The sequence below is a fragment of the Gamsiella multidivaricata genome (assembly GCF_025024155.1).
Source record: "Gamsiella multidivaricata strain RSA 2152 chromosome Unknown BC939scaffold_92, whole genome shotgun sequence".
Taxonomy (NCBI): domain Eukaryota; kingdom Fungi; phylum Mortierellomycota; class Mortierellomycetes; order Mortierellales; family Mortierellaceae; genus Gamsiella; species Gamsiella multidivaricata.
In genome coordinates, this window is record NW_026251800.1 from 48333 (window position 1) to 74311 (window position 25979).

The window sequence follows — 25979 nt, forward strand, 5'->3', positions numbered from 1 at the left end:
GGATGGATGGGGAAAGATGACGGATGATTGCGATGATATGATGTCTGCGTCTCTTACTTGGATGCGGTGCTCAGTTGTTCTCAAGCGTACAGGGAGGGCGCTGCACGGAATGTGCCACGTCACAGCGATCATCATCAATGCTCCCATGTGCGGCTGACTTACTGCAAAAAGGCCTGAGTACTTTTCCCGCTCCTTTATCCTTTTCATTTCTCCTTGATTCCCACATACAGCGTTTATTTACAATGGTAAAAGACCATGGAGGATCAAAACTACGTAGTGTTGTATTTATGGGCACAGGAATGGCTACCAAAAAAAAAAAAAAAAGGAACAAAGGCTGTTAGCCAAGAACAAGATGTGGGCGTTGGCGTCGAAAATAGCGGAACCATGGGGCTGGCAACGATCCGGACTCGAACCGGACGCGCTTCAGCTTTGGCCATGCCTCGACCAGCCAGCGAATCTCATCGTCTCCCAGGACAGTTTGCAAGTGCTTGACCCTGAACGACTCCAGATTCCCCAGCTTCTCCATTTTTGATAGCCCCGCTTCTAGCTGCAACACCAAGTTGGCACCTCCAATGGCCAGATCCTGAAGGCTCTCCAGGCGACTCAGCTGGCTGAACATCATTGTATGGTTCCCCTGGACAGATCCTCGCGGCCGTGTCATGTTGATTCCAATCATAATCAGGGTTTCTAGCTGTGTGCATGCCCATGGGGACTCTGGTCGGAAGATTGTCGCTGATATGACGTCCAAAGTGGAGATGTCCAAGAAGTTTAATCCTTTGCAAGTCTCTAGTAGTCGCAATAATCCCTCGTCCGTGATCTGTGCACACCAGGCCAGGTTCAAACTAACCACCTTCGGGCAGTAAATAGCGAGAGCTTCCAACGAGGCATCACCAATGTGGGTTCCACTCATATTTACCCTCTCCAGCTCTGGGCATGTGTGGATGAGGGCGAGAAGTGCCTCGCCGCTGACGCACTTGCAAGATTCCATGTTGAGGTGGGTAATGTGTTTATACACGTCCATGAGAGGAAGCAGGTCGTCCTTTGACAATATCGAGTGAAGATTCCTAGCCAGAGAGAGCTCCTTGATGTTGGGCGCATTGAGAAGGATGTTCTTGATCAAACTGCCAGGAGGGGAGGATCTGGTCAGCGCCAGAGACTTGATGTTCAGCGGAACCGAGCCCAAACTGTTGAGTGTAACTCTGTCCAGACGAACATCCTCCAATGTTAGATGCTCCAGTAAGGGACAGGACTGTAACAATGTCACGAGGGAAGACTCGTCGATATGGATCATGTTCTTGAGCTCCAGCCGCTTCAATCCCGCTAGTCCTGCGATGTGCAAGAGCGCACGAGAAGTAAGAGACCTGCAGCTAAAGAGATACAGCGACGAAACCTTGGGCGAGTTCCGAAGAACGTCTTCTAGTTTCTCGTCTGTTGCCAGTGTCCAGTTCAGGTGAAGTTCCTGTAGGTTGGTGCAGACGCGGGCGATCATATCCAAGTCGGCATTGTAGTTTTCGTGGAGCTCGACGATATAGTGTCCATAGCGCTCGAACTCTGGGAGGAAGGAGTCTGTCCACATATAACACTTCCATTGGATGGAGGACCAAAGAGCCCTGATGCTAGCGCGGTAGAATATCCGCGAGACAGAGACGCAGCTGTGGAGCGAGTGCTTGTCGAGATACGAGACAATCTCGTAGAGGACCTCTTCGATGTCCAGGGGTGAAGTCGGGGCAGCAAGCGGGGACGGAGGGGACGGAGGGGACGGAGGGGACGGGGGCTTCTCAGCCTTATATGGCATCTGCTCTTGTTGTTGTAGTTCCCGCTCCAGGTCCTGATGCGGTTCCTGCCGTAGCGGTGGTGATAGTTGCTTAGACGATAGCGAGGACAGGCTTATGGGAGCGCTTGTCATAATGATAATAATGAGATGTGTGAAAGAAAAATGCTGCCCGCCTGCAATGCATTATGAACCAGACCAACTATCACCTGACAATCCTGTTCGTTTCACAGAGGCATTCCGCCTCGACCAATAAAATCGCTTTTTCGCACGGCGACCATAATTTCGGCGCGTCTAAAGAAGCTGTAGAACGCTGGAGGAACGCGTTTTAATATTGTATGTTGTGGGTAGGATGGAGAAGGACGTTCGTAATCGAGATCGCAACATTAGGAATGTTCTGTCATCAGCTACGGCCTTGGGGTCAGCTATTTGATATTTATCAAAACACGGAAGATTTACATGCACACAATGCAGGGACTTATCACTTTTGGTGCGAGCCATATAGGGATACTCTTCGGGGGGCTAGAATACGATACAAGGGTCTACGTTATGGCATTAGGAGTTTTGCAATGAACGCAAATTCTCCTTGTAGGAGTACTACCCCCCTTTTTTTGAGGGTGTCTCTTTGCATCTGCTGCCTATTAGGCTACATTTGGCTTCTTGGGAGGCCAATATTCGGATGGAATCCTCCCTTGATGAACGAATCTGATGCTGCTGCCCCATACTAGTCGTCACCACTGTTATTAAAAGAAGAAAGCGGCAACAAATAGCCGGTTGCAGTTCTCGTAGATGTCTATCCCTCTCCTATTCAATCTTGTATGGGCCGACCAAAGAGACGGGCTCCCTCTGCCTGCATCAAAAGACCGAGTATGGTCGGGTAGCGCCAGCAGCAAGGAGGTATCCTCAGACATTGCAAACGCAGACTCCTACCTCCCATCCTCCTTCTCTTCTCGAGTTGTGCATCAGATTCCGTTGTCTCTTCGATGTTGCTCTTTTTGAGCCCTCTCCTTGCGCGCAATCCCGTCATGTTCTCTAACAAGACTACAGAATGATACCTCAACCGCTCAAAAATATACTTAAGCTTGTCTCTCCTTGAAATACATGGCTATATAGCTCACTTTCGTACTATAATAGCTTGACCGGTAAAAGGCCCCGTTCACAACAGACGGGGTCAGGAAGCATGGAACATCAAAGCATTAGGGACCAAGCCGACGATACAGTTGAATCCTTCGAGTTTGAAGGCCATCGAGCAAAATAGCGTATGCTTTCGATCCTTTTCTTCGTTACATTTCATCTTCTTATTTGCCTTGAATGCATGCATTGACTCTCCTCTTCTTGCTCGCTAACAATCAAACGCGATCCCCATATCCTTTTAACACAGCTGGTACCTTAACCCAACCCCTCCTCCTCTGACCGCTGCTACCTGTTCACTCCTTCCTTTTTGCACCATAATCATCTGCATTACAGTATTCATTCGACCGAGTCAGTTACTTCAGACCGACAGGGCTTTGATTCTAGCATAATCCGCATAGCCAACAAAGATGAGGACGCGGCTTTTCGCAGTAGCATCGATTGCTGTGCTAATCCACATTGCGTCCGGTAACTAATGAACACCCCTACCTCCACTTTCATCGCTCTCCTACATTCAACATTGCACTATCATATTCATGATGTTGCCATGTCGAGGACATAGACACAAAGACCAGTTTACATACACGCCGTATCAGATCTTATGTTCTCGTCACCTCTTACGCCAATCCTTCTGCTCTCGTACTGTTCTAGCGGACATCCCACAGAAAAATGCCATCCTTCCCTTCACACACGCTATCCAAGACCGACGCAGCGATCACGATGCCGCTCAGTCCGGACATGCCAAATCACTAGCGCATACCGCTGCTACTCCAGCAATCGCCCAACCGATTCCAACCCCCACTGTGTGCGGCAACGGCATTATTGAACACGGCGAAGAATGCGATTGCGGATCACCAACTGAATGCGCGAAAGATCCTTGCTGCAATGCCAAGACGTGCAAACTTGTACCGGGCGCACAGTGCAGGTAAGGCCGTGCAGCGATGTTCTTCTTCTTGTTCTTTACATACTCTATCCATGAAAGCTGGTAACTTATGAATCATTCCATATTGATAAAGCAATCAACAGGAGTGTTGCAGTAGATGCCAGTTTCAGCCCGTGAGCTTTGTCTGCCGCCCCGCGACCGCAGAGTGTTCCATGGCTGGGATGTGCACAGGAATTGGCGCAAAGTGCCCGGCCACGAATAAGAACAGCTGTCTCAAACACTCGGCATCAGCAACACCATCCAACACTACCGAATCCAAGGCAGGTGGAAGCTGTGAATCTTCACTGTACTCTGCCAGAGACCTTCAGTGTCAGGCATTGTCATCGGGGGGATTCAATTTTACAACGGCATGCGCAAAGGACACCCTCAGTTGTCAAATTAGTTGTACTGATCCCAAGGGCGGTTCTAGGGACTCGGCAAGATGCATGCAGTTTACGACGCATTTTTCTGACGGAACAGAATGTGGCCAGGATGGTGTCTGCACCAACGGGACCTGTATTGAGAGTAAGAAGCCGCTATGACGTGCACTGGTATGCTTAATAGAGCTCATACAATGTTCTTAACAATATCCATTTTTCTTTATATTCTCAGTAGAAGCGCCCTCGTTCTTCAAGAAGAATATCCTGGCGTTTGCAATCGGCGGAACATCCATTGCCTTTGCGCTCCTATTTTGTTTTGCCAGCATCTGTTTTTTACGTCGAAGAAGGAGGATACGTGAGGAAACCGCGAAGAAGCGAGAAGACGCGTACCCGATGTCCGAGAGCATCAACCGTCGAAGCAATATCCGCATCGGTTTGGATCCGAGCGAGAATGGCCTCGTCGCTACTTTGCCCGCATATGAACCCAAGAGCGCATTCACTCGACGATCTTCTGCGGGAATACAAGGCACCCTGGCTCGCTCAGCTAATGCCTATTCTCCGGACGCGTTGTTGACAGAGCAGGAGATGGTGCAGGATCTTGCGGTGAATTCTTACCCGGAACTGAACCCCTCCACCTCGAGCTGGCCCACGGCACCCATTCCGGTTACCCCTGCTTATCGTAACCCGTCCCCCGGCAATACTTTATGGAAAGATACCAAGAGCGGCAGTACGTTGCAAAAATCGATCTCCGTCAACAACCACGTTGTATACGTTCCACCACCCCTACCTTCTGTGACTCTTACCTCGTCTCCAAAAACCAACAACATGCCTTCCCCATATGCAGACGAGGCCATGAATGTCTTCTCGTCCGACAGTCCCCCTCTTTCTCCACTACTGCCCGTGAGATCCAAGGCGGCCAACATTAATATTATAGTAGAGAAATTTCGAAAGGAGACGGTGCAGATTGACGAAGCATCGGATAGTGGCATCAGTACTGCGTCTTATAATGACGAATACGAATCGTCAATCCTGCGCTTAGACAGTACCCTGACCATGGACAGATACAATGAAAACATTGCGAATAATCGCACTTCTGTGAGTTCGTTCTTTTCGACACTAGCTATCGATTCTGAGCCCGTCCCTGTGAACCGTCCACCGACGCCACCACTACCTGAAGCTTCGTTTGCGTCAGAAGAGTACATTATGCCGGCGCCAGTGGCCAGGGTTACAACTATCTCTACATCTCGAGCACCGAAGGCGCCATCGCCATCGTCCTCACTTGCGTCTTCCAAGTTGTCACCATCCTTATCAAACAAGAAGAAATCGGCGTATGAAAGAAAGCAGGAAGAGATCAAGGTGGCCGAGTGTTTCGCACAGGACCTTGGGTTCGATATCGTCAATCCATCGCCCATGGCCTCTCCTCGTCATGGAATATCTAGGACTACCGCGGATCAACAGAGGATAGTCTAGATCGAGGGCGCCACATTTGGCATTTAAAAAAGAGTGGTTTGTAAATCATGTCGAGCAGATTTGTGGACAAAAAATATCAACAAAATATATGCTTGACCGTGCCCTGCTTCACTTGCCCGTTCACATACCATGGACACCCTCAAATGGGGCGCCCGCTCCTAAATCATACCTCACGAGTTGCAGATATAGTAGTTCATAGTTCATACTCAGCTCAGCCGAGCGGTTTGATTCCTAAATGAGCGAGCAGGGCGCAGATGGAGCTAGTATGCTATCCGGTTTATCGGCTTTCCGGGGCTGGCAGGCCTCTCCACATGTCGTCGCGAAGGATCTGACTGCCAACGGTAGAAGGCTGGTGCGTGATACCTTCCAAATAGAGGTGTTCTGAAGAATATTACTCAGCACTGAGGGCTGGGGCGCTGTGAAAAAGTATCTACAGAACAGCGTTGGCATGTATCGTCTTTCGACACCTCGATAGATTCATACCTCCCATAGACTAATGCAATGCAGTTTTAACGTGGTATTTGAAGCTATATAGCACACGATATCCCACTACACACACACACACACATACACACACACCCTACACACACACATACACACACACCCCACACACACACACATACCGACCGAAATTAGGGAGACGGACTTTGACCATTGCTGGTATGGGTACATCGAGAGGGTGCCGTTTATTGCGCGTAAAGAGGACCAAGTACTTTACCTTGAATGGAGCAAGGAATTATGCGAGGGTGTTCTTTTGGCCAGAGGTATGCACCAGGATGGCACCTCGTATGATGGGTTGGCGTACGGTACTAAATTTAAAATATACCACGCGCGGTACAGGATCCTAGTCTGCGTGTGGATCAATTGATATAGCTGTTGTTGTTGTTGTTTGTCATTATTGTTGCTCGTTGTAAATTAGGGTCGCAAGGTTTGACATCAACATGAACCATCCCCACTGTCCATCCTATAAACTAGGGATGGCACCAGGGCCCTAGAAAAATAAACAAAAGATGCCGCCTTGCAAGTTGGCAGGAAAAGGAATATAGGCACATGCACAGCGCGAGATCTTTGTAATGGAAATTAGATGGGTGTAGGTACCGCAGCTCTTTTCTTCGGTGCAATAAAAATATTTAATATGCTGACAACAACAAACACATCTACACACATGTCGATGCGAATTTGGGAGGGGGATACCGGTGCATGTACCTTATTGTGCTGCATTGTATGCACACAAATAATCGGGCTTAATGATATTGGTCATTGCTATCCACTTCAATTGCTGCTTACTGAATACGCGTTTTTGCAATCACACTATGCACTTTAGAGTGCGTGTCTACGGATAGACTGAATTCAATATAGCTCTGCATTTTTATTGTGCTCTCAAGTGATTGCTCTGTCTATAGGCTATAGTGTATTATGGGCCTACTGCGTAGACAAACAGGGTCCATCACGCCACTAATCTCCACGAACCTGCAGTCCGTTTAAGTCTTGTAGTTTCTTGCCCCACTCGTCCGCTCTTTGGACACTGTCTGAAGAAGAAGGAGCTTTACTCACCTGGCGTGCGCATTGTTGTTTTGTCCGCAGATGTAGACCCTATATTATGCGTGTATGCCTGGTAGAGTTAACGAGGGAGGAAAAGAAAATGAGGTACCCTGGCGCTCTTTGTTGTGTTCTTTTGCATCCTTTGTCCTCTCTCGTCCTCTCTCTCAATCGCATTCTCTCCCTTTTCTCTCCACATCCACCCTCCTCCCCCTCCCTCCTTCAACAGGTACCCCTCTCACCCTCTCACTCTCTCTCACCCTCTCTTCCTCCTTCTCTTCCTTCTCCTCCTCGCCCGTTGTCTACTCATTCAAAAGCCAAAGGCAAGTAGCAGGAACCGCAACTGCAGTAGCCGCAGGAGCCACTTGTTCAGGACTACAGGGCTTCTCATTCCCCTTTCACCTCAATCCTTATACACATAAACACATACTCGCGAACATATAAGCGACATATCCATGGACATCACCATCGACCACAGCCTCTAGCAACCCATGATTTCTTTGTTATGCACACGCGTTATCCCTTTTCCTCGTCAACATAAACCCTCTTCAGCAGCTACTGTATAGCGCCGCGTCCGTTTTACACACTCTTATTTTCCTTACCTTGTCAACAATACGCCTAATATCGACTTGATTTAACATCGTTCACGCCATCAGTCAAACACCTGTGAGTGTCCTAAGCACGTAACATCTATCCCCGATGGACATGCCCGTTCCCATTTCCATATCAATCAATGCCTTGACAAGACCTTTCCCCTCGCCATACATATCAACCATATATTCGCGTGTATCTCACTCAATGGAGTGGCGCCAGGGTGGATGTTCAGCTTCCTGTCGGTACTCTTTGAACAGAACAGAGTTTGCAAATAAGGATTTAGGCGCAGAAACGCGCACCAATGGCCCTTGCGGTCACCTTCCATTTTCGATTGCCTTATTGCCACCTCATTGGATGATCTGCCCTCCTCTTGCCGCGCTCTCATTTTACAAAATGTCAAATCCGCATGTCATATGAAAAACAAGCGAGCATGGCGGGCCAGCGGTTGTTGAGAGAGCTCTATGACATCCAACTGGACTTCGCCCCAGCTTTAACGAGTTTATTGTGTGCTCAGTGTCCTGACGCCTCTTTTTTTTTTTTTTTCTTTTTTGGCAATGTACCTAAATACATGTGACCTATAGGGTAAAAGACATCACAGGAGTCGAGAACGATAGAAAGAAACAAAAAAAGAGAACGCGTCTGATCGCCCTTTCGCCCAACCCATAGGGAAAACGACTCTCAGGCCGGATCAGAAGGAACCATCACCGTAACCGAACCCTTCTATATCCCCTCCCTTCCTCTCCCAACACGCTCCACCTTATATATATATAATCCGTCAATGTCCCCAACACCAACATCGTCATCATCATCTACTGGAAACAGAGTCGTAAAGATGAGCTCCCTCATGGCTATGGCAGGGATTGCCGGTCTAGCTGTATTGGGATCCGCGCTGGCACCTTCCGCGGATGCCGCCGCCACATTTGGCGTCGCAAACGACTCTCCAGGCTCGATTATCCAGGGCACCCTCTCGACTATGGTGCCCAAGCCAGTCAGCTTGATGGACAAATACCTCGTCCCCGGTCTCCTGAACCTGACTTACGCCTCCATCACCCTCACCAAGCCTACGCAGATCGCCGTCGGAGTTAATGCTTCACTGATGAATCCTTTCGGGCCATATCAATTGCCCCTCGGTGTCGTCGGTGTGAATATTTGGCTCGATGGAATGTCCCTCGCCAATGTAACGACCTCGAACCTGATCCTTCCTGCCGGTATTGGCCCACTTAATGTTAATGCTACGATCGATGTTGCAGACGGAAGCACGAATCCAGCCTTGCAAGCCTCGATCAACAACCTGGTAACAGGGTTCATTGGCGGAACTACGCCCAGCGGACCGCCACCCACGCTCGTCATCGACAACCTCACCATGGGGGGTAACCCCTTGGGTATGGCACCTATTACTGTCCCCACGCAATTCGCACCCTCGGGCCCCATCAAGCCCACAAATGTCACCACTACCAACTCGACAACGCCTCCAGTTTTTGGGTTTAGTGGCATGATCGATCCCGCTGTCAACTGGACAGTGCCAACACTGAACAAGCTCACCATTAAGGCTGTTTCTGGTGCCCAGCTGACTGCTGGTATTGGCTTTTCGTGGCAGAACCCTTTAAACATTGACCTGGATATCCCCTATGTTTCGGTCGATATTGGCCTGAATGGGACCCGTATTGTCACCATCGGCGTCGACAGTCTGCACCTTGTGCCCGGAAACATGACTGCCGAGGCTTTTGTTGACCTCAAGTTCAACAACGACCCTGCTGCCTCAGTGCAGGTCGCTGCTCTTGTTAGCGACTTCCTTTCCGGTATGCTACACTAGTTTTCTCTTCATGTAACTCAGCTCTTGTGCTGATTTTTCTTGTCCTAATACATTCTTTTACTGAACTTCATAGGATCTTTGAGTCAGATTGTCAACATCGGTAACATCACCTTTGGAACCAAGGATAACACGACAGCAACGGGTGTGCTCCTCAACAACTTGCTTAGCGGACTCAATTTCAACTTGCCCCTCTTGAATGTCAGCACTGTCACCATGGAGCAGCTGGTTGTCGGATTTATCAAGCCTTATTTTCCCATCGATATCGGCAAGTTTGGCTCTGGAACGGGTTCTTCACTGATGTCCTATATCCAGGCTCTGGCTATTTCGACTGCTCCCGGTCACACCCTGTTGATTGAACCCAAGGTTCGGCTTCCTCTACCCTTCGAGTTAGACCTCAACATCCCTTACCTCGCCTTGGACATCAATCTCGACAACAGCTTGCTTGGACAACTTTTTATTACGAACCTTGTCGGTGCGGGATCAGGACAAGTCGCTATCTCGGTCGGCATTGGCATGGTCTTTAATGAGCCCGCTCCCGAAATCCCACCTACGGTTGCCAAGCTAGTCAACGGATTGACGACAGGCTCGAGCCTAGATATCGTGGCAGGAGTGTCGAACCTCGCGATCGGTATCTCGCCCTCAGATGCCATTAACACGCTGAATAACTTAAACGTCGCAGTCCCCATCTCGGATGTAATCACTGGCTCTGTCGGCACCGACAGCCTGTTCCAGGACATCATGACCCAGACCAACGTTACCATTGCCTCCAACGCTATCAGCATCAAAGTCGGCTCCCTGGCCCAGTTGACAATCCACGAGGCCAATATTGCTGTACTACCCAACAACATGGTCACTGCCGGAATTAATCTCGACATGTTTTTCGGTCTCCCTGTTGTTGTCAATATTGGCTACCTTGGTCTCCAGTTGAACTTGGATGGCGCCAACCTTGCTGGTGTTGGCTTGACCTCTGGCCTCAACTACGGTGGCGGCGCGGTCCAAATGAACGCCGGTGTTGCTATCTCGATTGGTACTGGTCCCGAAATCAGCGGAAAGGTCGCGTCGTTGGTTAATGCCATTATTGCTCGCCAGTCTGTCTCGAGCTCGCTCGATATCGGCGGTATTGTCATCGGTCAGAGCTCTGATGACCTGATCAACGCCCTTTCCCAGGTTTCTATCACCTTTCCTCTCGGTGGCCTTTTGGGTGGTAATGGTATGGACGGCTTTATGTGTACCATATACGCTTTGTTTGTATCTCTTTTAATTGCTAACCATCACATACCATTATATGCGATAATACAGCTCCTTCGATGTCCTCTGGTTTCTTGGGTAGCATTATTGACCAGCTCGGCTTGTCCATCACTGACTTGTCCTTGGCCACAATTCCCAACGCAGGCCTTCAGGCTGGAGTCAAAGCTTCGTTCTCAAATCCCATCCCCATTTCAGTCTCGGTTCCATTCATTGGTATCAGTGGAGGTCTCGATAAAGTCGACATTGTCAATGTCGGTCTCAATAACTTGGCTATGGTGCCTGGTCCTAATGCCCTCCAGGCTCAGGTTGCTCTCAACTTTAACAATGCATTGGATGCCCAGTCTAAGGTTACCATTTTTATGGCTGAGATCGCTGGTGGTCTACTTGGCAACACTCCCGAAGCCTTGACTGTTCACAACTTACGCATTGGTGCTTCGCCCTCGGACTATTTTGATCTCTTATCTCAAATCGACATTTCTATCCCTTCAAAGGATATTGTTAGCAAGGCAAATGTTGATCTGTTGATGGGCAAATTGGGCTTGAACGGCACTCAGTTGACCAACAGCCTTTTGGACAACCTGCACATCGGTGCTATCTCTGCCAACTTGAACAACGCCCCTGTCGTGGAGCTAGGCACCTCGCTCTTGGTTAATAATATCTCCCTGAACGCCGCTGTCGACATTGGCTACTTTGGTATCGACCTAGCTCTCGACAGCCATGCCTTGGCTCATGTCGATGTTCCTTCGATCACAATCGCGACTGCCAACAACCAGTTGACACTCGCTATCAAGGCCTTGATCACTGTCCAGGATACACCTGAGGTTCAGACGGATATTGCCAACTTGGTCAACTTCTTCATGGACAATTCGACCGCATCTCCCGTCAGCAGCTTGGTGATCTCCAAGCCCCTCGTTGGAATCTCATCCTCGGATAACATCCAGACCTTCTCATTGCTCCAGTATCCTCTTGGTTTGTCTAATCTGCTCATGAAGGCCAGGGCCTATGTCAACCAGCTGCTTGCTGGTCTCAGTGGATTGAACTCAAACACTTTGGTCATCTCTGGACTCGTCGTTGACTTGAATAGCCCCTCAATCATCAACGTCCAGGGCGGTGTTCAGGTTAAGAACCTGACATTACCTGCGGATATCAGCATCAGCTACGTCGGCGCCTCCGTCGGATTGAACACTACTCCCTTAGCTGATATCTCTATTCCTATACTATCCTTAACCTCTGCCAACGATGCGCTTTCTGTCAACTTCCAGGCATTGATTGATGTCAAGCAGAGCCAGGAAGTCAATGCTCAGATTGCCCGCTTGGTCGGCGCTGTCATGTACCCCGGTCAAGTTTCTTCTCCTACCAACGCTGTCATCTACGACCCTGTCTTTGGCGGCGATAAAAACCATCTCTTCCACATCCTGTCCCAGGTCAAGGTCAACATTGCCCTTGCGCCATACCTGCAGAAGATCAGTGTCATCCTCAATGGCGCCGCAGGAAGCAACCTTCTCGCTGGTCTCGACATCGGCTCTCTGGTTGTTGATCTCAACTCGCCCCAGACCATCGGCATTGATGCTGCTATCTCAATCAAGAATATCACCATCCCAGCTGAAATTAAGCTGAACTACGTCGGCGCCAATGTTGCCATCGACACTGTCGGCTTGGCCCAGATCGCTGTTCCTTCGTTCGCACTCAAGCCTGACAACGGTGCTCTCACTATCACGGCCCATGTTGATGTCTCTCTCTTGACCAGTGACCAGCTGACGACCGCGATCACCAATTTGGTCACCGACGTCTTGAGCAACCAGACCACGCCTGCGACCAACATAGTTATCTCTGGCGCAGTTTTTGGTGGCTCCCCCAGCAACGTCTTCACATTGTTGCAGGGTATTGCTATCCCCATCAACGTCGCTCCCTACATCAACAAGATCCCAGCTCTTCTCAACAGCCAGGGCTCACTCTTGGACCGTGTTGCCATTGGTGCACTCGCCATCGACCTGAACTCTCCTCAGGTCATTGGCATCGATACTTCAGTCTCTATCAAGAACGTCGCCTTCCCTGCACAGATCAAGTTGAACTACGTTGGAGCCAACGTCGCCATCGGCCAGGTCCCCTTGATCCAGCTCGGAATCTCTCAGTTTACCATGACCCCCAATAATGGTAACCTTGACATTTCTCTTCACCTCAGCCTCGCTGTCCAGGAGAGCCAGGCCTTGAGCCAGACCATCAATGGCCTTGTTCAGACTGTTTTTGCAGCCAAGCCTTTGCCAACGACGGCCTTGATTATCTCTGGAATCGCCTTCGGTGGTTCGCCTACCAACGTCTTCACATTCCTCCAGGGAGTCAAGACCCCACTAGATGTCACTGCCTACTTGAACAAGGCCCTGGGCATGGTCAACGCTCCTGGTGCTCCATCGCTCTTAAGTAGCATCGGCATCTCCAACTTGGTCGTCGACTTGAACGCTCCCCAGGTCATTGGTATCGACGCTGCCGTCCTTGTCAAGAACATCACCTTGCCTGCCCAAATCAAGCTGAACTATGTCGGCACCAGTATCGCTATCAACTCAATCCCTCTGGCCCAGGTCGATGTCCCCAAGTTCTCGTTGGCTCCCCAAGGATCCGACTTGGCCTTGCAGATCCATGTTGACTTGACACTATTGAGCAGCCCTGAACTGTCCAAGGCTATCTCTGGAATGGTCGGCGCCATTCTTGGCAACCAGACTCTGCCTCAAACGGACTTGATTATCTCTGGCACAAAGTTCGGTGCTTCCACGAATAACTTCTTCACGGTCTTGCAGAGCGTCGTCGTCCCCATCGATGTCTCAGCCTACATTAACAAGATCGGCGGTATGCTCGGTGCTGGATCATCGCTGAACAGCCTTAGTCTCTCTGGCTTGGCCATTAACTTGAACCAGGCTCCCACAATCGGTGTCGACGCCAGCATTGCTGTCCGAAGCGTGACCTTGCCTGCCAAGCTCAACGTCGGCTACGTCGGATTTAACATCGGCATCAATGGCGTCTCCTTGGCCAACGTAGCCATCCCCAAGATCGAGTTCGGCTCCAGCGGCACAGATCTGACCATCGGCACCCACATTGACGCTACTCTTCAGGAGACTGATGATTCCCAGACCTTGGTCGCTGGTCTTGTTAACGCGATTGTTGCTGGCCAGGCTCCCCAGGACAGTATCGTAATCTCTGACATTGCTTTTGGGCCCAGTAAGGGCAACGTTTACACGATCCTTGAGGGCATCCAAATCCCGATCCCGATCTCCAAGATCCTGTCGCTTGCACCTGCTACCTCAGGCACGAATGCCACCTCGATCCTCAGTAAACTTGATCTCCAGAGCGCTGATATTAACATGAAGAACCCACCCAGCATTGGTGCCGATATTGCAATTGCCTTGCTCGGTTACCAGTTCGATGCTCAGCTCTTGCTCAACTATGTCAGCATCAGCGCATTTTTGGACCAGACTCCCCTGGCGACGATCTCTGTCCCTGGTATCACTCTCAGTTCCGGCAATAACCAAGTTGCAGCCAAGGTCCACTCGCTTGTCAATTTGGCTAGCGGTGGTGAAATTCAAGCTAAGGTTGCTGCGATTGCTGCTCAGGTCATGGGTAACGGCGGATCCCAGAACGTGAACTTGGTCGTCTCCAAGATCGCATTCGGAGGCAGCGCGGGCAATGTATTCCATATTCTGGATAAGGTCCAGTTCTCAGTTCCTCTGGTTCCTTACATCCAGAAACTGACTGGAATTGTTGGTGGTATCGTCGGTGGCAGCAACAGCACGGCTCCTGCCTTCAGTATCAACAAATTGGACGTCAGCGCTCCTGGTGCCAATGACCTCTCGGTTGCAGTTGGTGCTTCGATCGGCGGTATTGGCTCGAAGATCTCGGTCGAGATGCCCTACATCGGTCTTAAAATCTCTGCCGGTGGTGCTGGCTTTGTATACCCGACCATTAACAACTTCCAGCTCTCGAACGGCAACATTGATCTCACGCTCGACCTGCCGTTCCAGCCGGCTGCCAAACAGATCATTGCCTCGCTTTCGATCCCTGTCTCGCAGCTCCTGTTTTCAACTGTTGGCCAGGTTCCCGGTACGATCGTCGTTAACAGCATCGAGTTTGGCGCATCCCCCAGCCAGGCATTCGATATCGCCGCCAAGATCGGACTAGAAATCCAGTTGAACTCTGTCTTCCAAAAGGCTCAGGCCTACATTAATGCCCACAGCTCACTACAAGTGGATGATATAAACACAGTCCTGACGACCACAGGCATCCAGGCGACGGTCTCTGTGTCCGGAGCCTCGCTGGCGGTGCCTCTCAAGATGAACTTCCCGATCTCGCTCTCGGGCTACTATCAGGGCAAGGCCTTCATCACCATTCAAGTTACGTCCATGTCCCTGGGTCAATCCCCTTGGGCTCTGGGTGCTAGCATCACACCGGTTCAGTCCGAGTTCAGTCAAGCGTTGAACGGTATTCTCTCCAACTCTCTCCAGTCGAAGAACGCCCTCAAGGACGTGACCGTCGGCGGTGTGATCTTGGGCTCCTTTACAGTTCTGAGCGGATTGATTATCACCCCCCCAGAGTCCGCGCTCTCGCTCATGTCTCCGATCACCGTTCCCCTGAACCAGCTCAAGCTACACTTGATCCCTCTTGGCATGGATTTTGCAGCCTCCTTGGTGAACCGCAGCCCTCTGCAGGTCGATGTGGGTGCGGTTGATATTATGATCAAGGATGGCACCACGGATGTCATGGAGATTCAGAATTTGGGTGGTCCTATTCATTTGAACAACGTCCACCAGAACGGCGGCAATAACATGATCTTGTTCAATGCCTCGCTCAAGTTCAACATTCTCCAGCTGATCCCGATCATCGCCTCGTTGTTGAACCCCGTCAACTTCCACTTTGTCTTCTCGATGAAGACCTCATCCGGTCAGCCAATGCCCTGGTTGCAGGATGCCCTGAATGACGTCCCCGATACCATCTTCAGTAACATTTTGCCCATCCTCGCAAACGCCCTGAAGAACATTAACTTTTCAATTTAAATAACGAGAGAGACGGACCGATAGAGAACGATCGAGGACGACTCTGTATTTTAATGATATAGGTAGCCGCTTGTTATGTCAATCCATTTAGAGATTATCTTAATAAAGTATTGTCTCACAGCTCAGTGTTATCGTAGTAATTCCAGATCAGTACACGGTTGCTCCAATCGCCAGCAACGACCATACTCAAATCCTGCGACACTGCAACATCGCGCAGTAACTCTGCAGATTCGGGATGTGAAAGGACCTATATCCGAAAGATAAAAAAGAATCAGACCATGCGCATTGACGAAAGTATACCAAAAAAAAAAAAAGAAACTCCCCCACTTCCGTTAACTTACAGCAGCCGGTTTCTCCGCAACGATATTGCCGTCTGAAGCACGCACAGCTTCCCGACCAAGGTCAAACAGGATGACCTTTCCATCCATTGACCCTGCCACGAGCACATTCTGTCGCCTCTCCTTCCAATTCCTGTGATCGCTAGACACACCCTGCTTAACTCGATTGCTGTTTTCCAATGGTCGTGAAGATGGGCAGGCCACGTTCTCCGCCAGCGAAAACTTGGTCCAGCTCTCCGTGACAGACCACTCGAGAATTGTTTTGAGTTCTGCATCCGTCTTCGTACTTTTGGACGCGTCCCACACAAGGATCTCACCCTGCCAGCTTTCGCGCGACGCAAATATAAACTCCCCGTCTCCAGCAGCGTCGCCTTCATTAACGTCGTCGCTATTGTCATCGTCAAAGTCATTAACCTTCTCATTGTCGCTGTTTTGGGGTCGTGCAACCTTTGATGACTTCCCCCTTCCACGTCCACGGCCTCGTCCTCGTCCTCGTGCTTGCCCTGAAGTACCCCTACGACCTCCCCTCCCTCGCCCCCGCATCTGTCCCGCAGTGCTGCCATTCCTGCTACTCGAGCCCTTTTCTGAAATCGCCGCATAAGACCTTTTAGAAAAATACGGGATATAGACAATCTCATCAACCGAGGATTCATGCCACTCCTGCGACGGTGGGTATATTCGTTCAGGCTTGACCATTTGTGTGGCCTGCTTCCTGTTCTTCTCAATCTCCTCTGTCAGCTCAAAAAGATTGTACTGTGCCATGAGTCCCTTCTCTGTGCCAACGATCAAGTACTTTTCCGAGACACCGATCGCAGTGACGGAAGAGTCGTCCAGTCCAACAAACTTTGCAAGACAGCTAAGATGTGAATGCAAATAATGTATACGATTATCACTCAGTAGACGTAAAAAAGGACCCTGATAAGTATCCTGCGGCATCTCCGATTCGACCTACCATGCCTCTGTCTCGAAGCCCGTGAGAGACCCAATGTCCCATAGCCGCGCTGTACCGTCAGTCGATGCACCTAACCAAAGGGAGAAGGCAGTATATGAGCACAGATCGAATAAAGAATACGAACATGTAGATCATGATGTTCAGAGTGGAAGCGGGGGGACATACTAAAAAGCCATCGCGGGTTGGTGAGCGAGAACTTTAGCCGAAGGATCGACTCTGTGTGCCCATGCAGATATTTATAGCATGTATTCTGGAGCGGGTTGATCAGCTTGATGCTGCCAAGACGACCTATTCAGTTGAAAATAACAGTCGCTCAGTCAAGTCAAGTCCAATATGTTACATAGCCACAGCACTGTTCTTGAAACCTGTAGAACGCACCTGCTGCCGCTAAGATATTTGATTGTTCGTGTCTGTCTTCTTCCGTATTCTTCGTATCGTCATCTTTGTTTTCATCAACGGAACGATCGAGCGTCGTCCAGGCTAGACACATAAACTCCTCCTCCTCTAGATGACTATACTTGGCCATTACCCTTCCTAGTCGGCAATCGATTAAGCAAACAGTATTTCCGCCACAGGTTGCAATAATGCTGCTGCTCCTTTTGTTCTCTCGAGAGTATTGTCGCGCAAGCCGTCGCCTCTGGTCTCGTATCCGTTTTGTATCCTCGTCCTCGCCATCTTCTGTCGATTCGCTGTCCGTTCCATCCTTCTCTCTCTCTTGGCCATTGCTTCTACTGTCAGTCGTACGTTGCTGCCCGTAGACGTTGGGTCGAATGACGGGTAATGTCGGTTGGAATGCTACAGCCCAGGTGTCCGTCTCTGTTTCCTCCTGTCCCTCGTGCGTGCTTCTGGAATGTGCCCTGAGAATGTGTTCTAGTACGTAGCCCTTGGGTCGTTCTACCTCCATATCTGTCGCCTCTTCGACGACGGTATTTGTGTGATCTAGCCATTAAAGCCGTCGAACCAAAAGGGTAAGTGCTCTGTAGATCCTTCAATGCCTCCACATAGTAAAGTACCTCAGACAACAAGCGCAGTAAAGACTCCTTACCAAGAAGATTTGGATATACCCAGGAGGTCTCGCCTGAAGATGACTTTATCCTTGAACTGCCTCTGTTTCGAGATTCTGTTTTTCGACCACTTTTGTTACTTCGCCCATCCGTTTTCCGACTGCTGCCAATGTCCACGTTTTCTTGTTGGTCGCTTCCTTCTCCTGCCTCTTCTTGGCTGTCCTCGTTGTGCTCATTGTCCTCCTCTTCGATATCCTCCTCGCTCTCATCACCGAGCGAGGAGAGTTTCGCCATTTTCGCAGCTGGCTGCCTGCGTTTTAAAGAGAGGTTTGTTATAGCTTTTGCCGGTTTGGGTTCTCTTGCAGTCCGGCGTTTAGGTATTTTCGTGGACGAGTTTGTCGACGCGACTTTGGTTTCTGATCTCGAAGGTCCTTCAGACTTAGAAGATGCGGTACGTCTTCTTTTGAGAGGCTCCCGCTCATGCGACTCCTTAATGGCCTCATCGGATGAGCTCTCAACGATGGTGATGCGCTTCCGTGCCATGCGGAGAGGAAATTCGCGGGGGGTGAGGGATGGTCAGCCGAAGCAATCCTTGCAACGCATTCTTGTATTTGGCGCCTTTTTTGTGACTGATCAGATCGAGCGATTAAGCAGCAAATCGTATTTTGGTGGCACCATTCCGGCGCAGACAAACAGTGCAAAGTAGTAGTTTTTTTATATTTATTAAGAAAGGACACCATGATTTCACTCGAGACGCTGGCCAGACAAGAAGCGCTTCAAGGACTCGTCCTCCATACGTGTCCTACGCTCCTCCAGATCAGCCTTCCATGCCTCAATATCCTCCTCGTCCGAGTCCAGGTCCTCTTGTCTGTACCTAGGTCTCCGCTCATATTCCTCATACCCATCATCGTCTTCTTCTTCTTCTCCCTCCTCATCCTCATCTCCTTCCCGAACAGGGAGCTTTCCCTTACCCATCCGGACTTCCTTGCCCTTCTCCTCCATAGCCATATCCTTCATCAGCCTTGCCATCTGCTCCTCCTTCGCTACCTCTTTCTTCTTCCGTCTCTCTTCCAGTACCCTCTCCAGCTCGGGCTTGTATTCCTGGTCATACTCAACTACTGCCTCGTCCACAGCCTTCAAGAAATCGTCCATTCCTGCGCCCGTCACCGCACTGACACCAACGACTTTCAGATGTGCGTAAAACTCATCCAAAACCAGGGACATCGAGTTCATCAGACTGCTCATGTAGCTCTTGTCCTTCTGTAGCGCTTCCTGAAAAGCCTCGAAATCTGTCATCCACTCGACTGCGAACTCATGGGGCTTGACATCCGTCTTGTTGAACACTAGAATAAAGGGCACCTTGGTCTTGTAGAGAATACTGCAGGCATACAACATGTTGCTCATAAATGTCGCTGGTGCAGCTGTGCGGGGTGTGTCGATGATGTATGCGATCATGGTAGGATAGCTAGCTGCCAAAGTGTCCGTGATGATCGATCCTGAAGCTGACCATGTAAAAATCTCGATCTGACCAGGCGTGTCCACTAAGATGTAGCTATGAAAGAACAGGCGGATTGATCCAATTGTCAGCGGCAGCACTTTGAAGAATTGATAGCTGTATTTCTCCGTCTAAAGCTGAGTTCAGCAACCCATGTTCAGGGCCACTTACTCTAGTGAGGGCGCCCTCTTATCCACGAATCCAAGAACCTGATCGAATTTTGTCGTGAACAAGTTGAGTGCTGTAAGAATACCGCCGTTGGGTCCAAGGTTATATCTAACAATAAACAAAGGAGATCGATGGCTGAATTTAGTAACAAGGATCTTGCTGAATATTATATGAATCGAGCTTTTGGCTTGAGCTTCACAGTAAGAGCATAAAAGTTGATGGCTTACTGCTTCATGACTTCCTTGTAGTTGACGGTGTCGCGGATATCGATATTAGCCGAAAAGGGCAGAGCTGCCACGGCAGGATCGAGGTTCAGAATATATGGAGGCTGTTTCTTTGCGTGAAGGTGAGCATTCAGACGCTATTTTTCACGCAACAGCAGAGGAAATGGAGTTCGTGTGAGATTGGCATCAAAAAGACCATGGCCTGTGAGGGCGCTATCCTGATAGTGCGAGGTAGTTGGATATGTGGGTTGGATATGTGGGTTGAGTGCAAAAATAGCACCATGGTGTACCTGCATAAACGTTGTCTTTCCAGAGCCTGCCATTCCAATGCAGAGAATGACGGGAGGTCGCTTCGCTCCGGCAGCTGCAGTGTTGGTCGACATGATACTGTGGTTTTTGCTGGTGAAAGAGGAAGTTTGCTTTGTAAAGACTGGCTGGTTGCTTTGCTTTATGGCCGCGCAGCTGAAGATTGTCCAGCGAATCGTGGCTTGTTTATTTTTCCAACCCATTGGTGACTGCGCGCTTGCGCTTTCGTTTGCGCCGTTTCCACTAGAAAAAAAAAAGCGCGTTTTAACGCGTTCATTCATTGCTTGAGGCGTCTCGCCGTGTATGCTTCAAATATCTCTGTAAACTTCAACATTATATTATTCCTTGAGATATTGTATGATTACGATCTTGTTCCGCATGAATACAATCATTTAAGAGCGCCGTTGCCAAATAGATAGAACCTCAGTCCTTGTTTTAATAAACACTTACTCATCAACGCTCCCAGATTTGAAGCTATCGAAAGAAGGCATACAACCCCATCCCTGTTACTTCTAGACGATACCTGCCAAAGCTAGTTGCGGTAGGGTATACGTCTTGGGATACATTGTGGTTGGGTAAAGCAGTGCGTTTGGCATGTTCATCAAAAATAAAATGGGAGGCAAAAGAACCAAATGCAAATATTGTTCTGACTTGCATTTTATTGTCCATTTTGACATTTCTCTCGGGTGGTCAGAGCAAAACGATCGTTTTTCATCAGGGCTCACTTCACTTTCAGCTTCAGAGTTAGAATCTCAAATGCATGCATAACCAGCCATCTAGTCACACGCTCGGCTTTGTTAAATTCCACTTTGTCCCCTTCGTCCTCCATGATATTGCATCGGTGAATACTCTGGATGTTCAAGGAGCTAGAAAATATACAGCATATAGCAGAATCGTGTTAGCGTCTATTCAAGAGACACCTACTCTCTGCGGTGAAGGTAGAGCAAAATCACCTTTTGAGCTTGAACATAGCGCGACCACCAAAGGCTTCGTGAAGCCGCACGATAATGTGGTTAGAGTCTTCAGCTCGTTTGACCGTATCCAAGATCACATTTTTGGCTCCCTCGATCTCAATAAAGGGTGCTTTGTCACGTTCCTTCAGAGCACTCTGCGAAACAGACCTGCAGTGCGAAAAAGTTCAACGGTTAGCAAACTTATGAGCCACTGTATTGCCTTGACAATAGCCAGGTCCAGAAACTTACCTGATGATCATAGGCACATTGAACTGATACGATTCCCGCACGACATTGGATTCGTGGAACGTGCCTTTGTGCGGATAGACTGCAAATGAGAACTCGTGGTGTCCTAGTTGATAACCACAACGCAAGAACGGCGTCAGAGGTCTCGATTCTGTGTCCTTAATCCTAACAGGTCGAATCTAGTGAGAGACAGAGGTTATCACCTACCCATATCGCAGTTGACATCGGGCGCCTTAGGCGAACGTAAAAGCGATAGACACATCACATTGCCGTGACAAGAGTACCCAAATTTGCAATCGTTCAGGAGGGCAACGCCATACCCGTGCTCAGAGAGATCTGCAAACTTGTGGCCGCAGACCTCAAACTTCGCGTAGTCATGGCTGGTGTTGTAGGTAGTCGAGCGTTGCACAACACCAAACTGCGTATCATAAGTGGCAAGGTCGGAATGAATATCCCACATGAATTCGACTTTCTACAAGCGTACAATATGAAAAGAATAGAAGGTTTTAGCAACGTATCAGCTGGAGAACGCTGCAGTGCTATGTTTGTGACTCACCAAAAGCACTCGATTCTCGTGCCATTCGACGTTCATATGGAAGTCCAAGCGAGGAGATGCGGCGGTCAGGACAATGGTCTGCACGGCAGTGCTGTTCTCAGACAAAGCATGCTTAACAACTAGGGCGGCGCAGAGCGGGCCAACCTCTTTAATCTTGGCATTGCTTGTGCCGGCATTCTTGCCGGTATTAAGATGATAAATTTCCACATCCCATGCATCCCAGTACAATGGAATATCTTCATAGAACTTCATCTTATTCCCTGCTTGCCCTTCTGGAACGAGTTCTCGCATCTCATTTTTGTCAAAGAGACTGATGAGATGCCCCTGCTGGTTGAACTTTGCGATAATCCAATCATTCTCCATGACAAAATCTTCACCGCTGGCGAATGCTGTAGATGGTTTGAGCAGTATCCGTCAAAATATGTCCTGAACATAGTTAAGACCAGCAAAAAAAAAAAAAAAAAAGCACACAATCAATAACCTTACCCTTCACTCTCTTATGGTCATTCGTTGATTCAGCAAGATCCTTGAAACCAAAAGCATCGTTCTCGACTGTATAAAAAGGATTCGGTTACAGTGCATCAGTATTGGCTAAAGTGCTTTGAACGCTGGATAGAATCATAAGGGGTGCTTACCTCTAACGTATCCAGCATTTTTGCCAGCAGAGTACTGCTGCAAGTTGTCACCAGTGTATGATGGAACTTCGATGATCTCTGAGCGACGCCATCCAAGTGAGTTGAAGGCGACATAACACGGTTCTTCTCCTAGAGATTTGGAGGATCTGTACAAGCTGTCGAGGCTGTCACCTAGCAGCTTTTTCGCCTTGATTTCGATATGCTGGTAGATCTTTCGGGCATCGATATTGGCCAACTCGATGGCTGATCCGGGGAGGACATCGTGAAATTGATTCCTAAAAAAGGGTGGTTAATGTTCATCAATCGTATCTCATCTATCAAAAGCATGGACGTATTACGAACAACTTACAGCAAAAGATTTTTCCACAGCAGGTCCAGTTCCTCCTTTGGGTAGCTGAACTCCCGTTCCAGCACAAGGCACATTGTAGATACAATCTCCAAGTCGCGCAGAAGAAACTCGAGCTTTCGATTGTATCGTTTGGTGGCAGCCTGGGAAGTATAAGTACCACGGTGGAGCTCAAAGTACTAATGTAGATGAGTAGCAGTGTATTAGCAGCTGGTTTCAAGTCAGGTGGCATACACAAGCAGCTTAAACTGTACGGCGGTGACAGTATTACCAGCTCGCCCTTCCATTCCTGCAGGCCCTTGGCTTGCTTTTCCACGCTTTCAAAAAACGCATTCGCACTGTCCATCTCGCATCGAGGGAGTCCATCCTATGCATGCAATTTGTAAAAATATTTATCTTCCAGCCTTGATGATCTACGTAAGAAGTCTTCCTGTAAAAGTCAGACTAGTAGATGCTTACAATGTCTTTCATGCGCCTAATTCGCTCCAGCATGGCCCTTTGCGGTCCTCCACCTCCATCGCCATTACCATATGGCATAAGACTCTGGTTGCTGAAAGCTAGATCGCGGTTCCTCTTGATGCTATTACGAATGTTAAGGTTTTTGGAAGTAAATATTAATGCAAAAGAAAGAAGAAAGAGACAGATAATTGCTATTACTTACTTACCTGCGTATCATATCGCCAACGTCTGCTTGAGCAGTGTATCTATCACAAACGCAAAGTGGTTTCGTCAGCTATGCGAATACAACCGGCCGTGCCTCTTCGCAGCAGACAAATAGTGTTTCTTACGTCTCGCAAGGTGCCATGTGTGTCAGGACCTTAGTTCCATCCAGACCTACCCAAGTAAAAGTCGTGTTTGGGAACTGCGCAACCCAATTAGTTACATTTGTTCAACAAAGGCGATATTACGTCTGAACATCGTTCTCGTACCTTGTTGATGTTATTCCACGACAGCTTTTGAGTGAAAAAGTACTCTGCGCCAGATTGCTTGACGATCTGCGGCAACTGCAAAATAATGGAAACCGAAACCGGCGTGAGATGGGGAAAGAGTCTGTGCTGAATAAAAATGTTGTCGTTTTACCTGAGCCGAGTATCCAAACGTGTCTGGTAGCCAAAAGATTTTGCAGCGAGCACCGAATTTCATCTCGTAGAACCGCTGTCCGTATAGGAACTGACGACAAAGGGCTTCGCCGCTGGGAAGGTTGCAATCCATTTCTACCCAAGTGGCGCCGATGGCCTGAAACCGGCCCTTTTTCGATGCAGCCCGGATCTCCTTGAACAGCTTTGGATAGTCCTGGGATAGCCATTCGAGCTGCTGTGCCTGAGAGCAGACAAAGACATACTCGGGATAGTCCTCCATAAGTCGCAGCTGCGTAGACCAGCTTCGGGCGGTCTTGCGGCGCGTTTCAGCATACGGCCTAAATATCATGTTGATGGAAAAAGTGAGCGCCAGGTTATAAGTTTGAAAGCGCTCAAGACTTCAATCTGTAGGAGAACAGCAAGTGATTACCATAACCATGCAGTGTCAATGTGGCTACATAAAAACAAAGAAGTATAAGCGTGAGTGAGATTGCCCTTCTCTGGTAAGACTTGCCAAATGAATGATGCTTCTTCTCAGTCGCATACCAGTTTCCAACCGCAGTAACTCGATGCGCCCCCGGCGCTGCTTTCTTCTCAAGGAATACGCGGGTGATCTGCAAGCATTTTTGCAGCGCATTTTCAATGTTCAGCCTGTCAAAGCTGTCGATCACTTGGTTGCAAGCATACAGAGCCTCCTGAGCGCGCACAGTGTCTTCAGGGAGCTCATTCGCCATGCCCAGTATGACTTGCATGTCATAAAAGAGCTGCCATGCGGCTTTGTTGGGCACCGCAATTTCAACTACAAGACATTTGAACGGGAACACGCTAATCAGTCCCCGTTTGGATCACAAAAGATGATATAGCGTTTCAAACTGATGACAAACTTGTACCTTGTGCAAGCAAAAAGCGCCTATTCTCTTGCGGTGGGTTGATGATGTTATTCATGCCAGCACCGAACATGCCGTTGCAGGCCATTTCAACGAACAATTCGATCGTCTCGCGGCCCTTGGCCTTCTTCAGGAGCACGTATTCGACGCGTCTATCGTTTCCCTCTTATGAGCCGAATGAGGATAACGAAATTGATCACCATGTTAGTTGCTAATAGACGACTTCAACAATGACATGGTGTGCACAAAATTCGTACTATCGCCGGTCAAGCCTTGCCGGGGGATGCCATCGGTGGACCAGACCATAGCCTCACTGCTAGAGTCCCATATCAATTCAACCTGCTCGCCAGCCCACTCGTGTGGCACTGTAATCTTCACCTTGAACCAGTGGGTGCTCTGCATTATAGTTTGTAGGATAAAATTGTGCGTGAGAAGGAGCCATCGCCTAGAAAATAAGTTCGACGCGGCACTCGAGAAGACATACCCAACTGGGACCATAGAGCGTTCCTGTGGTAGTCGGCTCAAAGTGCTGTTTTACTGCTTCGTCAAATGGGATCCGCCTCAGGTCCGGGACAGAGTAGACTTGGAGCTGGATAGCATCTGTCGATCGTTTTTTATAGAGCTGCGAATACAGGTTGATGTCGCTGTAAAAGTCGGCGGAGCTGAACTTTGCGGCGCGGTCAAGGGTGATGGATCGAAGAAATCTCGGCTGGGCAGAGAGAGTAGCCATGTTTGTATTTAAAAGTGTGAGCAATAAGGAGTTGCAAGGGAGTAAAGAGTGAGGGGAAGAGGAATGAGTAACCCGTGCTTTTATCCCCATGCATCATGTTGTCGCTCCATTGATTCATTCTCACGCCCATCAGGCGGCACACATGGAACTACT

At 49.2% G+C, this 25979-nt stretch overlaps 7 protein-coding genes across 7 annotated transcripts; 3 read left to right on the forward strand and 4 right to left on the reverse strand.

Moving 5' to 3' along the window:
- Positions 1-199: 199 nt before the first annotated feature.
- On the reverse strand, positions 200-1945 carry BC939DRAFT_465765 (uncharacterized protein). Its single transcript, XM_051557559.1, has one exon. It carries the CDS (start codon positions 1904-1906, stop codon positions 338-340), a length of 1569 nt encoding a protein of 522 aa, XP_051407554.1. The 5' UTR covers positions 1907-1945; the 3' UTR covers positions 200-337.
- Positions 1946-3068: 1123 nt separating this feature from the next.
- Positions 3069-5924, forward strand: BC939DRAFT_465767 (Disintegrin-domain-containing protein). The gene is made up of 4 exons (XM_051557560.1): positions 3069-3370; positions 3554-3827; positions 3919-4349; positions 4437-5924. The coding sequence occupies exons 1-4, from the start codon at positions 3313-3315 to the stop codon at positions 5672-5674; spliced, it is 2001 nt and encodes a 666-aa protein (XP_051407555.1). The 5' UTR covers positions 3069-3312; the 3' UTR covers positions 5675-5924.
- A 4995-nt stretch (positions 5925-10919) lies between these two features.
- On the forward strand, positions 10920-11276 carry BC939DRAFT_465768 (uncharacterized protein; the record flags this gene model as incomplete). Its single annotated transcript, XM_051557561.1, has 1 exon — positions 10920-11276. A coding segment is annotated over one exon (357 nt), but the record flags the coding sequence as incomplete, so codon positions are not given.
- A 3052-nt stretch (positions 11277-14328) lies between these two features.
- On the forward strand, positions 14329-15921 carry BC939DRAFT_465771 (uncharacterized protein). The gene has a single exon (XM_051557562.1). The coding sequence runs from the start codon at positions 14474-14476 to the stop codon at positions 15905-15907; it is 1434 nt and encodes a 477-aa protein (XP_051407557.1). The 5' UTR covers positions 14329-14473; the 3' UTR covers positions 15908-15921.
- BC939DRAFT_465774 (WD40-repeat-containing domain protein) lies at positions 15922-18814 on the reverse strand. Its single transcript, XM_051557563.1, has 6 exons — positions 18243-18814; positions 17576-18136; positions 17363-17485; positions 17198-17267; positions 16249-17101; positions 15922-16154 (listed from the first exon to the last, which is right to left on the reverse strand). The coding sequence occupies exons 1-6, from the start codon at positions 18742-18744 to the stop codon at positions 16023-16025; spliced, it is 2241 nt and encodes a 746-aa protein (XP_051407558.1). The 5' UTR covers positions 18745-18814; the 3' UTR covers positions 15922-16022.
- On the reverse strand, positions 18800-20512 carry BC939DRAFT_465776 (uncharacterized protein). Its single transcript, XM_051557564.1, has 4 exons — positions 20379-20512; positions 20092-20225; positions 19868-19972; positions 18800-19753 (listed from the first exon to the last, which is right to left on the reverse strand). Exons 1-4 carry the CDS (start codon positions 20469-20471, stop codon positions 18946-18948), a joined length of 1140 nt encoding a protein of 379 aa, XP_051407559.1. The 5' UTR covers positions 20472-20512; the 3' UTR covers positions 18800-18945.
- Positions 20513-21115: 603 nt separating this feature from the next.
- BC939DRAFT_481129 (galactose mutarotase-like domain-containing protein) lies at positions 21116-25826 on the reverse strand (the record flags this gene model as incomplete). Its single annotated transcript, XM_051558996.1, has 19 exons — positions 21116-21260; positions 21348-21515; positions 21597-21758; positions 21797-22065; positions 22150-22538; positions 22636-22701; positions 22785-23059; positions 23134-23309; positions 23402-23497; positions 23590-23710; positions 23796-23834; positions 23919-23992; positions 24060-24185; positions 24211-24547; positions 24640-24663; positions 24756-25008; positions 25100-25261; positions 25354-25492; positions 25581-25826. The coding sequence occupies 19 exons, from the start codon at positions 25824-25826 to the stop codon at positions 21116-21118; spliced, it is 3267 nt and encodes a 1088-aa protein (XP_051407560.1).
- Positions 25827-25979: the final 153 nt, after the last annotated feature.

Bases quoted from the DNA above. Each gene is read 5' to 3' on its own strand.
- BC939DRAFT_465774 (XM_051557563.1), bottom strand. From the start codon at position 18,744: ATGGCACGGAAGCGCATCACCATCGTTGAGAGCTCATCCGATGAGGCC. The intron at 18,137-18,242 runs GTAAGGAGTCTT...TTTAATGGCTAG, and splicing joins GGTATATCCAAATCTTCTTG to ATCACACAAATACCGTCGTC. The intron at 17,268-17,362 runs GTATGTCCCCCC...CCCTTTGGTTAG, and splicing joins CAACCCGCGATGGCTTTTTA to GTGCATCGACTGACGGTACA.
- BC939DRAFT_465771 (XM_051557562.1), top strand. From the start codon at position 14,474: ATGGGTAACGGCGGATCCCAGAACGTGAACTTGGTCGTCTCCAAGATC.
- BC939DRAFT_465776 (XM_051557564.1), bottom strand. From the start codon at position 20,471: ATGTCGACCAACACTGCAGCTGCCGGAGCGAAGCGACCTCCCGTCATT. The intron at 19,973-20,091 runs GTAAGCCATCAA...GTTTATTGTTAG, and splicing joins TACAAGGAAGTCATGAAGCA to ATATAACCTTGGACCCAACG. The intron at 19,754-19,867 runs GTAAGTGGCCCT...GTTCTTTCATAG, and splicing joins AAGAGGGCGCCCTCACTAGA to CTACATCTTAGTGGACACGC.
- BC939DRAFT_465767 (XM_051557560.1), top strand. From the start codon at position 3,313: ATGAGGACGCGGCTTTTCGCAGTAGCATCGATTGCTGTGCTAATCCAC. The intron at 3,371-3,553 runs GTAACTAATGAA...GTACTGTTCTAG, and splicing joins GCTAATCCACATTGCGTCCG to CGGACATCCCACAGAAAAAT. The intron at 3,828-3,918 runs GTAAGGCCGTGC...ATATTGATAAAG, and splicing joins GTACCGGGCGCACAGTGCAG to CAATCAACAGGAGTGTTGCA.
- BC939DRAFT_465765 (XM_051557559.1), bottom strand. From the start codon at position 1,906: ATGACAAGCGCTCCCATAAGCCTGTCCTCGCTATCGTCTAAGCAACTA.